This window comes from Hypanus sabinus, chromosome 2 (genome assembly GCF_030144855.1).
Source record: "Hypanus sabinus isolate sHypSab1 chromosome 2, sHypSab1.hap1, whole genome shotgun sequence".
NCBI lineage: Eukaryota > Metazoa > Chordata > Chondrichthyes > Myliobatiformes > Dasyatidae > Hypanus > Hypanus sabinus.
In genome coordinates, this window is record NC_082707.1 from 47,755,541 (window position 1) to 47,770,902 (window position 15,362).

At 43.1% G+C, this 15,362-nt stretch overlaps 1 protein-coding gene across 1 annotated transcript; it reads left to right on the plus strand.

The window, feature by feature from the left end:
- The first annotated feature begins 13,845 nt into the window (after positions 1 to 13,845).
- LOC132404663 (transmembrane epididymal protein 1-like) lies at positions 13,846 to 15,139 on the plus strand. Its single transcript, XM_059988986.1, has one exon. The coding sequence runs from the start codon at positions 14,089 to 14,091 to the stop codon at positions 15,010 to 15,012; it is 924 nt and encodes a 307-aa protein (XP_059844969.1). The 5' UTR covers positions 13,846 to 14,088; the 3' UTR covers positions 15,013 to 15,139.
- Positions 15,140 to 15,362: the final 223 nt, after the last annotated feature.

Sequence of the window (15,362 nt, forward strand, 5' to 3'; positions counted from 1 at the left end):
ATTAATACCGATACAGTATATATGAAGAGAAAAAATAAAGAAAAGGCTCCAAACTTATCAAAGTCCAAACCACTTCGTGCACAACCGTTGGAGCTCAGTTACTGAAGTCTTCTGGCCACCATTCGACCCCCTCCGAACTCCTCGACTCACAGCTCAGGACCCTCCGAAGTGGTCAACCAAGCACCTCTAGCTTCATCCCTCCTCCTCGGAGTACCTCCGGGCCTCGGACCCCGGCTTGGGGTCCATTCCTCGCCCAGCTTACAGCATTGCGTCCTCTCTCTTGACCCCCTCGCGCCAATCTCCCCAAAAGCCCGTCAACAACCCCTTACAGACTCAGAAGAAAGAACAACATTAATCCCCATTTGGTTAACAAAGGAATACCAGTCTTGTTATCAGTAAATTTTAACCCAAACAAGCTTCCAGCACTCTCTCGCAACAAAGGAGCATTCCTGCTTTTAACAAAACAAAGAAGCCCTTTTGATTACATACACAGTAACAAAGAAAAAAGAAGAAACCCCCTTTACAATTATGCCCCCTTGTATTACCCATCTCCACCCTGGGAAAATGGTCTCTGGCTGTCCACTCGATCTTTGCCTTTTATCATCTTGTGCACCTCTGTGAATTCACATCTCATCCTCCTTCAGTTAGTTTATGAACGGGCATTCAGAATTCTTCACAGATTTTTATTGTTGTTCATGACATTTCTATGTTTATGGGTTTCAGGATTTTTTAAATTCCACTGCTTTTAGTTATACTTGTAACTATTTTCATTTTGGTTTAGAAGCCTATGGTCTCATTTTTCTGAACTGAAATCCAATTGCAACAGAATTTCCATTCAATTTTATTCTTATGATTTAATGGTTCTATCTATACTGCTGCTATAATGCTTTGTGTTATTGGCAAACTTAAAGGTGAACACATGACTTTCTATACCTTCATTATTTTATTAATAAAAGCTTTGTCTTGATGTAGTTTAAATTCAGGTCTTTCTTTTAGGACTATTTTTCACTAGTATCATCCTGTCAATTTGAATACCTGTGCAATATCCCAAACATTCTTGCTACTCAACTGTTTTCCTCAGTTGACAATTTCCCTCCAGTTTCATGAACTTCAGTATGAGTTGACAGCCATTCTCATGTGCTGCGGAATGTCTGCATAATAGATGTTCCCTGATCCTCTGTTTATTTAGCAATAAAGACAAAATGTTTTTACTATTTCAAACTTCATACATTGGAGGCATCCCCTTTTTCCATCTCTTTATGGAGTTGTCACTGATCAGATCTTTCACACAGCATGTAATCCACTTATGGCCATTTTGGACAGCTTTTTTAATTTTACAGGGAAGGCCATGCTAAAACTCTGGAACACTCTTCTGAGGGCCTCTCTTTTGATTACTTTTCCAAAAAATATTCCATCAGACTGCTAGGGATGGTCCTCCCCTTAAAACCTTATTTGTAGACTCTGTTGATCTCTTAATAATTGAAGTTAGGCTGACTGTTCATGATTCACGGGATTATTCCTTTAGGAAATTTGCTGCTCATGAGTAATAATAGAATATTAGAATTTATATCTGAGTGGGAATTTAGTTCTGAATCTAGAGTCGTAAACTTAGAGACAGTTACAGTACCTATAAAAAGAATTCACCCTCCTTGGTAGTTTTCATTATTTTATTGTATTACAACATTTAATTGCAGTGGGTTTAATTTGGCTTTTTTGACACTGATCAACAGAAAAATATCTCTACAAAGTGATCTAAATTAATTACCAATATATAAAATACAAAATAATTGATTGCTTAAGTATTCACCCACTTTAATATGACACAGCAAGCCATCACTGGTGCAGCCAAATGGTTTTAGAAGTCATATAATTAGTTAAATGGAGATTACTGTGTGCAGTCAAGGTGTTTCAATTGATTTTAGTAAAAATACACCTCTATCTGGAAGGTGCAACTGCTGGCGAGTCAGTATCCTGGCAAAAACAATACTATGAAGACAAAAGAACACTTGAAGCAACCTGTGGTGAACTACATATACCTGTCTGGACACGCCCCCTGCTGACTGCTCCTGTGGCTCCTCCCACAGACCCCTGTATAAAGGTGATTGAGGCCTGAGCCCGGCCTCTCAGTCTCCAGGATGTAGTATGGTGGTCACTCACTGCTTGTTCCTTCTTCCAGTCAATAAAAGCCGATATCTTGCCTTTACGTCTCAGAATGAGTTATTGATGGTGCATCACAACCCCACCAAAAGGATACAGAAAAGCACAAGTCAGGAGATGGATACAAGAAAATTTCCAAGTCACTGAATATCCCTTGGAGTCAATCCTCAAGAAATGGAAACAATATGACTCCGCTGTATGTATGCCTAGAGCAGGCCGTCCTCAAAAATTGAGTGAGTGTGGAAGAAGGGGACTAGTAAGGGAGGCCACTAAGAGACCTATGACAACTCAGAGTAGTTACAAGCTTCAGTGGCTGAGATGGAAGAGACTACACGTACAACAACTGTTGTCCGGGCTGCTTCATCAGTTGCAACTTTATGGGAAAATGGCAAAGAGAAAGCCTTCATTGAAAAAAAAACTCACATGAAATCTCAGCTAGCGTTTGCTGAAGGCATGTGGGAGACCCTGAAGCCAGCTGGAAGAAGGTTCTATGGTCTGATGTAATCAAAATTGTGCTTTTTGGTCATCAAACTAAACACCACTCATCATTAAAACCACATCAGCCCTCCTGTGAAGCATGGTGGTGACTGCATCTTGCTGTGGGGATACTTCCCTGCAGCAGGCCCTGGAAGGCTTGTGAAGGTGGAGGGTAAAATGAATGCAGCAAAATGCAGGGAAATCCTGGAGGAAAATCTGATGTGGTCTGCAAGATAACTGCACCTTGGGAGAAGATTTCATTTCCAGCAAGACAGTGACCCCAAGCAAGCTACACAAGAATGGCTTAAAAACAACAAAGTTAATATATAACTAATTTGTAGAAATTTGTTTTCCCTCTGACAAGAACAGTCTTTTGTTGATCAGTGTCAAAAAAGCCAGATTAAATCCACCGTGATTCAATATTGTGAAACAGTAAAACATGGGAACACCCAAGGTGTGGGACACAAGAAATTGGGTATTGGAAGGGACAGGAGTTAAGGAGCCACTGTGCATATCCCCCTCAACAAAAGGTATCTCAGTTTGGATACTGTTGGGGGAGTGTGTGGAATGACCTAACAGAGGAAAGTCACAGTGGTCGAGTCTCTGGCACTGAGTCTGTCACTGTGACTCAGAACAGGGGAAGAAGAGGCATGCTGTAGTGATAGGGGATTCATTCATTAGAGGAATGGACAGGAGGTTCTGAAAGTGAGAACAAGGTTCCCAGATGGTATGTGGCGTGGTATGTGCTTCAGGCCAAGACATCTCAGATAGTATCCTCAGCGTGATTAAATGGGAGAGTGAACAGCCAGAAGTCATGGTCCATGTAGGTGCTATTGACATGGTAGGACGAGGAAGCAGAAGGAGTTAGGTGCTAAGTTAAAGGGCAGGACTCCAGGGCTGTGATCTAAGGATGTTTACCTATGCCAGGTGCTAGTGAGGCTAGAACCAGGAAGATTATACAGTTTGATATGTCTAAGGAGCTGGTGCAGGAGTGAGGGCATAAGGTTTTTGGATCATTGGTCTTTCTTCCAGGGAACGTGAGATCTGTGCAGAAGGGACAATTTGCACATGAACTGAAGGGGGACTAATATCCTAGTGGGAAGGTTTGTTAATGCTGCATGGTGGGATTTAAGTTAGAGTGGCAGGGGGATGGGAAACAGAGTTTCAGAACAGTTAGTGGAGGCAGATGTTGGTAAGACCTCAGGCAAAGTTAGACATCAAAAGTTGAAGCATGGTGCATCAAAATGAAAAGGATTGAAAGTGTTGTATCTGAATAAAGTAGGTGAACTTGCAGCACAGTTACAGATTGGCAGGTACGATGTTGCAGGCATTGCAGAATCATGGCTGAAAGATTATAGCTGAGAGCTTAATGTCCAAGGACATACATTATAATAAAAGGATGGGCAAGAAGGCAGAGGGGCGGAGTTGCTCTGTTGGTAAAAACTGAAATCAAATAATTAGAAAGAGGTGACATAGGGTTGGAAGAGGTGGAATCATTGTGGATAGACCCAGATGGGAGTTGTATACACACCTCCAGACTGTAATAAGGATGTGGCCTACAAATTACAATGGGAAGTGGAAAATGCATATGAAAAAAGATTGGGAAAATAAGGTTGGTGTTGGATTACAGGAGGGGGGTTTTAGCCCACTAGAGGATCAGCTATTCTGGATTGGATATTATGCAATGAACCAGAATTGATTAGAGAGCTTAATCTAAAAGAACCCTAGGGGCTGGTGATCATAATATGATTGAATTCACCCTGAAATTTGAGAAGGAGAAGCTAAAGTCAGATGTATCTGTATTCGAGTTGGAGTAAAGGGAATTATAGAGGCATGAGAGAGGAGTTGGCCAGAATAATAATGACCAGAAATGATTGGCAGGGATGACGGCAGAGCAACAATGGCTGGAATTTCAGGAAGCAATTCGGAAAGCACAAGATATATACATCCCAAAGAGGAAGATGTATTCTAAAGAAGTATTATGTAGTTATATAGATATGAAGGCAAAATAAGTGACTAAGAAAAAGATTAAAAAAAAAGTAAGGTTGATTAATAGACATGTTGACACTTAAGGAAATTTTTCATAATCCTTAACAAAGGTAATGTCATCGTCCCATCTGGTAATTGCCCATCTTGCTATTACCTCCTTAATTGGGCCTTAATCCCCTCGTTTGATTTCCAGTCATTCCCAGTCCCACTAATTACAGCACACCTGGTTCCCATTAGTGAACATAGGATAGAACTCGGGCATCACAGTCATGCTTTGCCAGTTCGTTGGTCAACTCCAGTGTGAGTAAACCTCATTTCCTGATTCCTTAGGACTGCCCATTTTAAGCTCTGCATCACTTCCTGGATACTCTACGTAAACCTTGTCTCCATGTAAAGACTCTCCTGGTTACCAGTTCCCCAATCGCGACGGTGCTAACGCCTTACAACTCTGCCTCCGCACCTTTGTCCTGCACTTGGGTTCGTCTTCAGCCTTGTCCTAGTAACAGAATGAACTGGCCAAGAATGAACCCAGTGCACACGCACCCCGTGCAGCAGGCCCTTGCCAGCCAGGGCTACCTGCTGGGCGCCCATGACCAACTGCTCAGAGAGGTCACGGAAAACCTTGGTGCGCTGTCAATGAATGTAAGGAAGGTCAGTGAGCAGGTTGACTGGGTATCCGCTTCCCTTACTCTGTCTCTTCCAAAAACCACGATTGACCAAACCACAGTCTGTAATGGTTATGCCCCTTGGATCGGTAGCACAATCCACTCGAGAGCCCTACGTACCCGAACCAGAACCCTGTGCTGGGGACCCAGGGAAGTGCCAGGTCTTCTTATTACAATGCTCTTTGGTCTTTGAGCAACAGCCATGAATGTACACCTTGGACAGATCAAAGATTGCATACATCATGGGGCTATTATGAGGAGATGCCTTGGCATAGGCCACTGCGATCTGGGACAACCGACCAGAGGTCTATTGCTCCTTCCCCTCCTTTGTCTCTGAAATGAGGAAGGTCTTTGAAAAGCCCATTCACGATAAGGATGCCGCTAAGCATTTGCTAACTCTCTGTCAGGGTTCGTGAAGCGTAGCAAAATACTCCATCGAGTTCCGAACATTAGCGGCTGACTCTGGGTGGAATGCTGAGGCTCTATGGGCCTCTCAGATAAGATAAAAGATGAATTGGCATCGAGGGAGGATGCAGACAGCCTGGACTCTGATCTCTCTAGCCACCAGGCTAGATAATCGACCTCAAGGGTGTCTGAGAGAAAAGACCAGTCGCCCCACTCCTTGGGTCAGCCCACGTCCCACCTTACCATCTTCAGCCAGCCTCCCTTCCCCAGCTGCCTTAAGTATAGCTCCTATTCCAACTGTCCCCACTACCCTGGTGAAGGAACCGATGCATATGGGATGGAACCATCTCTCCCCTGCCGAACGACTTTGGAGATGGAGAGCTGGGGATTGTTACGATTACGGCCAGCCGGGACATTTCCAGGATACCTGTTCTCTGCGGCCAAAAGGGAGGGCTCACCAGTAGAAAGGGATATCCTGGTGAGCCAGACAACATTCCCTTCAGTCCCCAGGACCCCAGGTAGCAGATCCGGCTACCGTGAACTATTGACAACAGTGCCTGTCCTTATCCGCTTGGGTGGATTCCATTGTCAAGGGAAATCTGCTGGACAAGGACGTAGCCTCCTGGGCTGGAATACCTCAGGATCTGTTAAATATCCCTCTGGAGGCCCAGGCACTGGATGGAAAGCTGCTGGCTCGGATTAGCCACTGTACACCCCCCCCCCCCCCCAGCATTGATTCTGTCTGGAAACGATCGAGAGGAGGTACGATTTAATCTCATCCATTCTCCTCAAGCCTCTGTAGTTCTAAGATATCCATGGCTGAACCACCACAACCCCTACATCGACTGGTCTACCAGGAGGATAGTCAGCTGGAACCCATTTTGCCATGCCACCTGTCTGCGGTCTGCTCCATCCCCTAGGGAGGCTACTGCGAACTTGCCTGTCTTGGAACCCCTCAACTTGTCTGGAGTCCCCGCAGAATACCATGACCTGGGATAGGTATTCAGCAAATAACAGACTCTTTCCCTGCCTCTGCACCACCCATGTGATTGCGCTATCAACCTTCTCCCCGGGCTTCATTACCTACTAGTCGTCTTTATATCTTAACCCGTACGGAGAGAGAGGCCATGGAGAAATACATTAGTGAGTCCCTTGCAGCGGGCATTATTCAACCTTCATCCTTCCTGATGGGTGCCAGTTTCTTCTTTGTAGAGAAGAAGGATGGGTCGCTTCATCCCTGTATTGATTACCTAGACCTAAAGAATATAACAGTTAAAAATAAGTACTCACTACCCCTCATTAACTCAGCATTTGAACCACTTCATGGAGACACCATCTTCTTGAAGTTGGACCGTCATAGCGCCTACCATCTAGTCAGGATGAGGGAGGGAGATGAGTGGAAGATGGCCTTTAATACACCTTTGGACCACTTCGAATACTTGGTCATGCCATTTGGCCTTACCAATGCCCCCTCCATTTTTCAAGCCCTAATCAATGATGTGCTGAGGGACTTTATTAATCCCATTGTGTTCGTCTACCTAGATGATATCTTAATATTTTCTAGCAGCCCTCAGAAACACATTGACCATGTCTGTCTAGTCCTCCAGAGACTGTGGGAGAACAAGTTATTTGTGAAGGCAGAGAAATGTGAGTTCCACATCTCTTCAGTCAGCTTCCTGGGCTACATCATCGAGAGTGGGCAGGTGAGGGCAGATCCTGAGAAGATCTGGGGGTGGAAGAATGGCCCAGACACATGACCCGCAAGCAACTTCAGCGGTTTTTTGGGTTTGCAATTTTTTATCGCCGATTTATCAGGGATTACAGTCGGGTGGCAGCATCCCTTGCTCGACTTGCCTTGCCTACAACACCTTTTTGTTGGGACTCCGAGGCTGATTTGGCATTCATTGACCTGAAGAGGCAGTTCACAACTGCTCCCATCCCGGTCCAACTGGACCCCTCCTGTCAATTCATTGTTGAGGTTGACATCTCTGACTCCGGAGTAGGAGCAGTCCCGTCACCAACAATCAAGTCCGGATGAAAAGCTTCATCCCTGTGCCTTCTTTTCTTGCTGACTGTCCCTTGCCAAGCGGAATTACAATGTCGGAAACTACTGGCGGTCAAGCTAGAATTGGAGGAGTGGAGCCACTGGCTGGAGTGGGCAGAACACCCGTTTATTGTTTGGACTGATCATAAGAACCTGGGGTATATTCAGACTGCCAAACATTTGAACTCCTGCCAGGCCCGTTGACATTATTTTTTGGACAGTTCAAGTTTTCCCTTGCAAACCATCCAGAGTCCAAGAACAGGAAGCCGGACACGCTCTCCTGCCAGTACAATACACTTCCAGCCCAGAGACTATCCTCCCACCATCCTGTGTGGTAGCAACCCTCACCTGGGAGATTGAGTCCGTAGTAAAGGAAGCCCAACGGGATGACCTTGACCCCAGCAATGGACCGGCTGATTGCCTTTATTGCCTGATTCCATCAGATCTCAGTTTCTCTGGCGGGGGCATACATCTCGGTTCGCCTGCTGCTCCGGGATCTTCAGCCTAGATTTCATCACCGGTCTACCCCCTTCATATGGAAACACCACCGTACTCACTGTGGTAGACCTGTTCTCCAAGACGGTGCATTTTGTAGCCCTCCCTAAACTCCCTTCTGTTCAGGAAACCACAGACCTCCTCATCCGGCACGTCTTGTGCCTCCATGGAATCCCCATGGACATTGTCTGCGATCGAAGTCCCCAATTCATCTCACAGGTATGGAAGGCCTTCTGTCAAGCCTAAGGTGCCTCAGTCAGCCTGTCATCCGGCTTCCACCCACGGACGAATGGGCAAATGGAATGGGTCAACCAGGACTTGGAGGTGATGCTACATTGTATAACAATCAACAACCCGTCTACCTCACGTGGGTTGAGTATGCTCACAACTCTCTGGTTAGTACTGTCATCGGAAGGTCTCCCTTCAAGTGCTCCCTTGGGTACCAATCCCCTCTGTTCCCTGCGTAAGAAGAGGAGATTGTGGTGGCATCTGTCAGGGCCATATTGATTGGTGCCACAAGGTTTGGGAGGACAAGCGCACGGCCCTGCTCAGAGCAGCCCATCGCAATAGGAAGATTGCCGATCAAGACCAGACTCTTGTGCCTGAGTATCGACCTGGGCAGATGGTGTGGCTTTCATTCAAAGACATCCCTCTCAAAAACAAGCCTAAGAAACTCGCCCCTCATTTCCTGGGACCTTTTGGGGTCGAAAATATCAGCAACCCCACAGTAGGTCCGATTTAAACTACCAAGATCTATGCATATCCACCCTACTTTTAATATTTCCCAATTAAAACCACTTTCCATCAGCCCCTGACCGAAACCCCTCCACCCACCTGGATCATTGACAACCATCCAGCATACACCGTCCGGCGGCTACTAGATATGTGCCGTCGTGGCAGGGTCCTCCATTACCTGCTCGACTGGGAAGGTTAGAGCCCAGAGAAGCATTCCTGGGTTCCCTGCTCCTTCATCCTGGACCACTCCCTCATCCAAGACTTCAATCAGGACCATCTGGACAAGCCTGGAGGCTTCTGTTTGGGGGGGGGGGGTTATTGTCATGGTCCCATCTGGCAATTCCCTATCTTGCTATTACCTCCTTAATTGGGCCCTAATCCCTTTGTCAGATTTTCAATCTTTCCCAGTTCCACTAATTACAGCAGACCTGGTTCCTATTACCGAACATAGGATAAAACTTGGGCATCACAGCCATGTTTTGCCAGTTCGTTGGTTGACTCTAGTGTGAGTAAACCTTTTCCCGATTCCTTTGGACTGTCAGTTCTAAGTTCCACATCATTTTCTGTATACTCTAAGTAAACCTTGTCTCTGTAAAGGCTCTCCTGGATACTGTTTCCCTGTTCGCAATGGTGCTAACGCCTTAAAAACTCTGCCTCCGCGCCTGTGTCCTGCACTAGGGTTTGTCCTCAGACTCGTTCTTGCAACAGGTAAATTCTATTTAGAAATGCACCAGGAGAGGGAAGATACATCTGTGTCTAACTATAAAATTTAAGGATGGCATCTCCTAAGAACAATGAAGTTGCAAAGTTTAGCGACAGGCTAGATGGTAGACAAGTATTCAGGCTAGATGGTAGACAAGTATTAAGATTGCTTAAAATAAGGTTTAGAATATAGATTCTGAGAATAGATGAGCAAGTCAGACAACTTCGATGAAACAGTTATTTATTGATTGATTGTGATCTAGCCGGGAATAGGACGTTCTGCACCGACCAGCAACCGTCCCCCTCGTTCCCCCCTCGTTCCCCCCCCCCCGCATAACCCTAGCCTAATCAAGGGACAATTTATAATGATCAATTAACCTATTAACCAGCACGTCTTTGGGCTATGGATGGAAACAGGATCACCCAGAGAAAAAACACTCATTCCACTGGGAGGACGTACAGACTCTTTATGTCAGAATTGAGTACTGAACTCCAACGCCCCAAGCTGCTATAGCATGACAATGCCATGCCACCCAAGCATTACTGTTTCTTAGAGTTATTGTATACTATAGCACAGAAACAGGCTGTTCAGCCCATCCAGTACATGCCAAACTGTTAATCTGCCTAGTCCCATTGACCCGCATATGCACCAATGTGTACTTATCTAAAGTTTGTCTTAGATGTTGCAGTTGGACACACATCCATCTCTTCTGCTGGCAGCTTCTTCCACACTTGCACCACTCTCTGTGAAGAAGTTTCCCTTAAATGTGGCATCTTTCACCCTAAGCCTATGACCCCTTACCTGAGGGGAGGAGACTGCATGTAAAGTATTTACCCTATCTCTACTCATAATTTTGTATATGTCTGTCAAATTCCCTTTCATTCTCTTGTGCTTCAGGGAATAAAATCCTGGTCTATTTAACCTTTCCCTGCCCTCAAGTCCCGGCAACGTCCTTGTAAGTTCTCTCTGTACTCTTAACCTTATTAATATCTTTTCTGTAGGTAGGTAACCAGAACTCCACACAATACTCCAAATTCAGCCTTGCCAATGTCTTACACAACTTCAACATAACCTCCCTAAAAAGATCAATTAATTGATATAGAATTAAAGTAAATGTTGATCTCTTACAGAATGTGTTTGAAGAATTATTAAAGGGAAATAAGGAAATTACTAGGCGAAGACATTAAAAGCAGCTTAATTATTATCTTTAATTTATGCAGGAATTCCAGTTAAACAAAATTGTCAGCTGAAGGGATTTAGAGAAAAGGATTTCTAATGTGGTGCCATGCAATTTAGACATATGAAACTTCATGTGGTTCATTTCATACAGTGGAGATCATTTCTTTCCCATTAATTGTCTTTGAAAATCAAGTAATGAGATTAATAGCAAAAGATGCTAGAAGTGCCCTGCAGATCAGATAGCACTTGTGGAAATAGTTAATGTTTCAGATATAGGTCCCTTTTTCCTAACTGGAAAGGTGCTGAGTTTATAATGGTGTTGGTTTATTATTGTCACATGTACCAAGCTTTTTGTTTAGTTGATATAACCATTTACCTGTAGTGCAACACTTTATTTCTTTGTCCAGATCATATATTCTTTTTACAATAATTGAAGTGAATTTAACACAGAAAATAGTTTTAATCAGTTCTGAATAGATGAGGCTCACAATTTTATCATTTAGTACTTGGACTAATTTTCCTTTCCAGTTACCAGATGCAAACATGAGGTAAAGAAGCAAGAACATCTTATAACTGATTCCATTTTTAATTCTTTTGTTGTCTGGTGATTTCCATTTTGTCCTAACTTACCTTTTATTATCCCTTCCCATGTAAATTTTTGAATTTTGTCATCAGTTATTCGATATTGGCAGCAATGCAATAAAGGGCAATAGTAAATTAGCAGCTCTTTTTATTGCATCTCTAATTTACCTGTTGAATGACTTCATGCTAATATTTTCACCTTAGAGAATTTTACTAAAGCCAATAAATTTTTCAGAGATGTGCTGCACAGAAGGGAACAACAGGTAGGAAAAGTATATGACCCTGCTGGATGATTTCCTCAGTTCAGCAATCCAATCTATTTGAGAAGGTAATTTTTTTTGTACCAGTGATTTTGTGATTTATGTAATCAAACACTCAGATCCATCATTTGTTTATTGCACCATACAATTGTTTTACCATTTGTAGTACCTCACCACTAAAAATCCTCTTTATCATTCTTGAATCCATATTCAATCAACTTCCACATTCCCATCTTCCAACCAAGCCATCTTTCTCTTTTTACCTATTATGTTTATTTGTAGCCAAGTGTCATCTGCAGTACTGATGTGGAACTGTCTATTTATTCGTTTATCTTGATGATGAAAAACTGAGGTCTTAAGAACCTTGGAAAACAACTTTAGTAGTAGAAGTTGTAGGTTTTTGACTACTTAAGAGAATAAGCATGGGATGTGGATTGGAAAAATACCATTGTTTCTTTATTATGTCCAGATCAGGAAGTTTGACTATTGTAAAACACAGAAGCGTGAGATTCTTTGATAAGCACTCATTTTAACACCTTACTATAAAGTGTTTATCTTCTTACTCAGGCTTGTGTTGGCAGAGGCCAGTAAATGATTCATTTTCCATTGTAAATCCAATGAGTATTTTTGATTTCCAACTGGTTAACTTTTCCAATGTTTAGCAAACACAGAGAAATAATGGACCAGGGAGGGGCAAGGAAACAGGATCAGCACAGTCTTCATGGTCTACTCACTTTCATCTCTAGGTGAATAGTTAAATAATAGCCACAAAGACTTAATAACAGTTCCTTGCTTATGATGAACCCTATGACAAAACAGGAGACAGTTGTTAAGAAGAACAAAAGAACTGTTTTCACTTTTCCTTGTTTCTGTGAAATTACATATTTTGTGTGTAGTTTATGATTGTGATTATTATTGGAGTTATGTGTGCATGTATGGTCAGAAAAGAATTGTGAAATCCAAAGTAAAGGTTGTAAAGTATTTAAAATATGCAATCACAAATAAGCAATTATCCAAAATATGTTCCAACACAATCAAATATCCTCTAGTTTAGATTAAACATATATTTAGTAACTGACTATACTGAACTCAATCATAATTCCAACTTCTTTTGCAATTCAGCTGATCAGTAATTATGTGATAATCTGTTGTAACCCAAAACTTCATTGAGATGTTTGAACAAACTTGCACTCTCTCTGATTGACATAATAATCTTGTAATCCACAATCTATGCTTATTCAACTTTTTAAATGGTGGAGGAGCAAGGGCAATAAGTCCAACAAAGCAATGTATGTTTTGTGGAATATGTACTCAGGTGAGAATAGAAAATGCATGAGGTATGATCGGTGATAATGTGAGTATGAGTTTAGAACTGAATTGAGAAAGGTAGTATTTGTTTCTGCCTTTACTAAACATCAACCTATGTGGCCAAGCATTTTTGATGCAGAAAGTAATACCGAATCAATGTTTTTTCCAGTGACCTTGAAATTGTTGTTTTAAGGGAATATTTTTTACTCCCTCATGAAATTTCACTCTTCACAATATTTATAATGTAAAGAAATGCTGCAGGCAATTGTGCACAAAACTTCATTATCAAAAATGAATATGTTAGACAATTAATTTAACTTTTATAAGTCAACACAGATAGTAATTCGGCTTCTCTCCTCCTGTTGGAATAATACCGAGAGAGAAAAGACTGAGCCTACAATCCAAGGGAGCCTTTATTCCAAAGGAAAAACTTTAACATTGCATTCAGATTAAAACATCAGGACCGTATTGTATGAGACCGACGTTCGAGTCGGGTGTTTGAGGCTGAAGGTTTGAACTTTACGAACCTCTGACATGGAAGTATCAAGGAAACTCGTTGCCTTTTATGGATTAAGACTCCTTTTCGTAAGGAATAGTGGTGGGAAGAGGTGATGGTACTAGGGTGGGAAGTCCTTCCGCGAAACCTGAACGAAGTCTTGAAAAAAACTTATGCCTAACTGAAGTGAGTAGCTCTGTGGGCATTACAACATTTTTCAGCCCGAGAGAAAACTATCCTGAAAAAGCCTTGCACCTTCAAAATGCCTTTCGTGAAACGTGAATTGCCCGCTAAATATTGGTCAGTTTGCCGAACAGAGTAATTTTTTGCTGGATTGTGAAGGGGTCCGTTGTAAAGTGTCGTTTATTTCACGCTGAAACAAGCCAACTCCCTGTTCAAATAAAGTGGATCACTATCCCGCTAATAGTCTCGGGTTGAAATACGACAGGTGCTCGACATAGGGCGGAGTAAAAGGCGTTCCCAGGAAATTGGGTCTTTATAAAAAGCAACCTGACGTTCCGAATCAGCGAGGTGGCTTGACAAGTTTACTGCTGAAACTTTTCTTCGCTAAAGAAATAACACTCGGCCGCAACATGGGCACGTTTATTGGTCACATCTCACCCGGACTGGCGTTCTTTTCCTTCGGTATGCTCTACGCCTTTAAGTTTTCTCTGATGGTGCTCAGGGGTGAGAAGATCCCAGCGGTATCTCCTCCGCGGACGCCTGGATTCAGGAGCTGTCTGAAACGGATTCCTGTTGAGGGAGTGATGAAGATTGTGTACGGTACGTTGGCTGTCATGGCAGAGTTCTTTTATCCTCCCGGAGTCTATAAAATGATCCTTTACAACAAACAGAAGCCAGATTACCCATTCGTCCACCCTAACGAATGGCAACATGCTACTATGTACGCCTATTTTGCTCTCAGTGGCTGGGTGGACATCATTAGCCAGGCTTGCCTGCCAAGACGCTTGTTCCTATTTGAAAGCATCGCCATCGCAATTCCATTTTATATGGAAGCCTTGCTACTTTACAACCACATGCACGGCAAGGAACTGGTGGAAAATTCAGTGCATTCGCTGCTGCTTCTCGCCTGCTTCTTCGTTTGCCTCGTCCTCACTGTAGAACTGTGGAGACCGAATGACCCTATTCTGTGGTTCACCAAGACATGCCTGGTGATGACTCAGGGAACTTGGCTCCTGCACGCCGCTTTCATTCTTTACAAACCATTCACAGGTAAACCCTGGAAGTCCAACGATATGGCCAATCTGATGTTCGTCACTAATTTCTTCTGCTGGCATATTGCACTGAACATACTTCTCCTCCTTATTTTCTTCTTGCTCACTTCATGCTGGATCAGCCGGTGCACTCGCCATGGTAGAAACTCATCTTTCCAGTGGACCAAAGAAATGTTCGTCTTTAATCTGACAAAGGCTGATGGTGCAGTTTCCCGAGCAGAATATAATAAACTGCGGGCAGCCGAGGAGGAAACGCACTTGCTCCAAGAATGTGACCCTTAAATCCCGCAGGAATAAACTCATCTGCTGGGTGGAGTAGGGGTGTTTTGATGCAACGAGGTCAGAGCGGATCTGCCTCCCGTTTTCCAGATGTCCTCCCTTTAAGTTAAAATTCACCTCCTACTCTGTACCTCCCCTACTCCCCAACTTTGAACTACAGATTTTTAAATTTAGAAATACTAGCTTGTACTTTTTATTTAATTTTTTAAATAATTTAATTGTGGTAAAGCCAGATATAAACTTCACAACTAGGAAAAGAAAATCTTGAACATTTTGCCTTTTATTTTCTTATGCGGTATTTAAACGTCTATTGATATCAAGCATTTTTACACTTATTGTAGGAAAGTTAGGTT

What these genes read in the sequence shown, in the direction of transcription:
- LOC132404663 (XM_059988986.1), top strand. Translation starts at nt 14,089, where the DNA reads ATGGGCACGTTTATTGGTCACATCTCACCCGGACTGGCGTTCTTTTCC.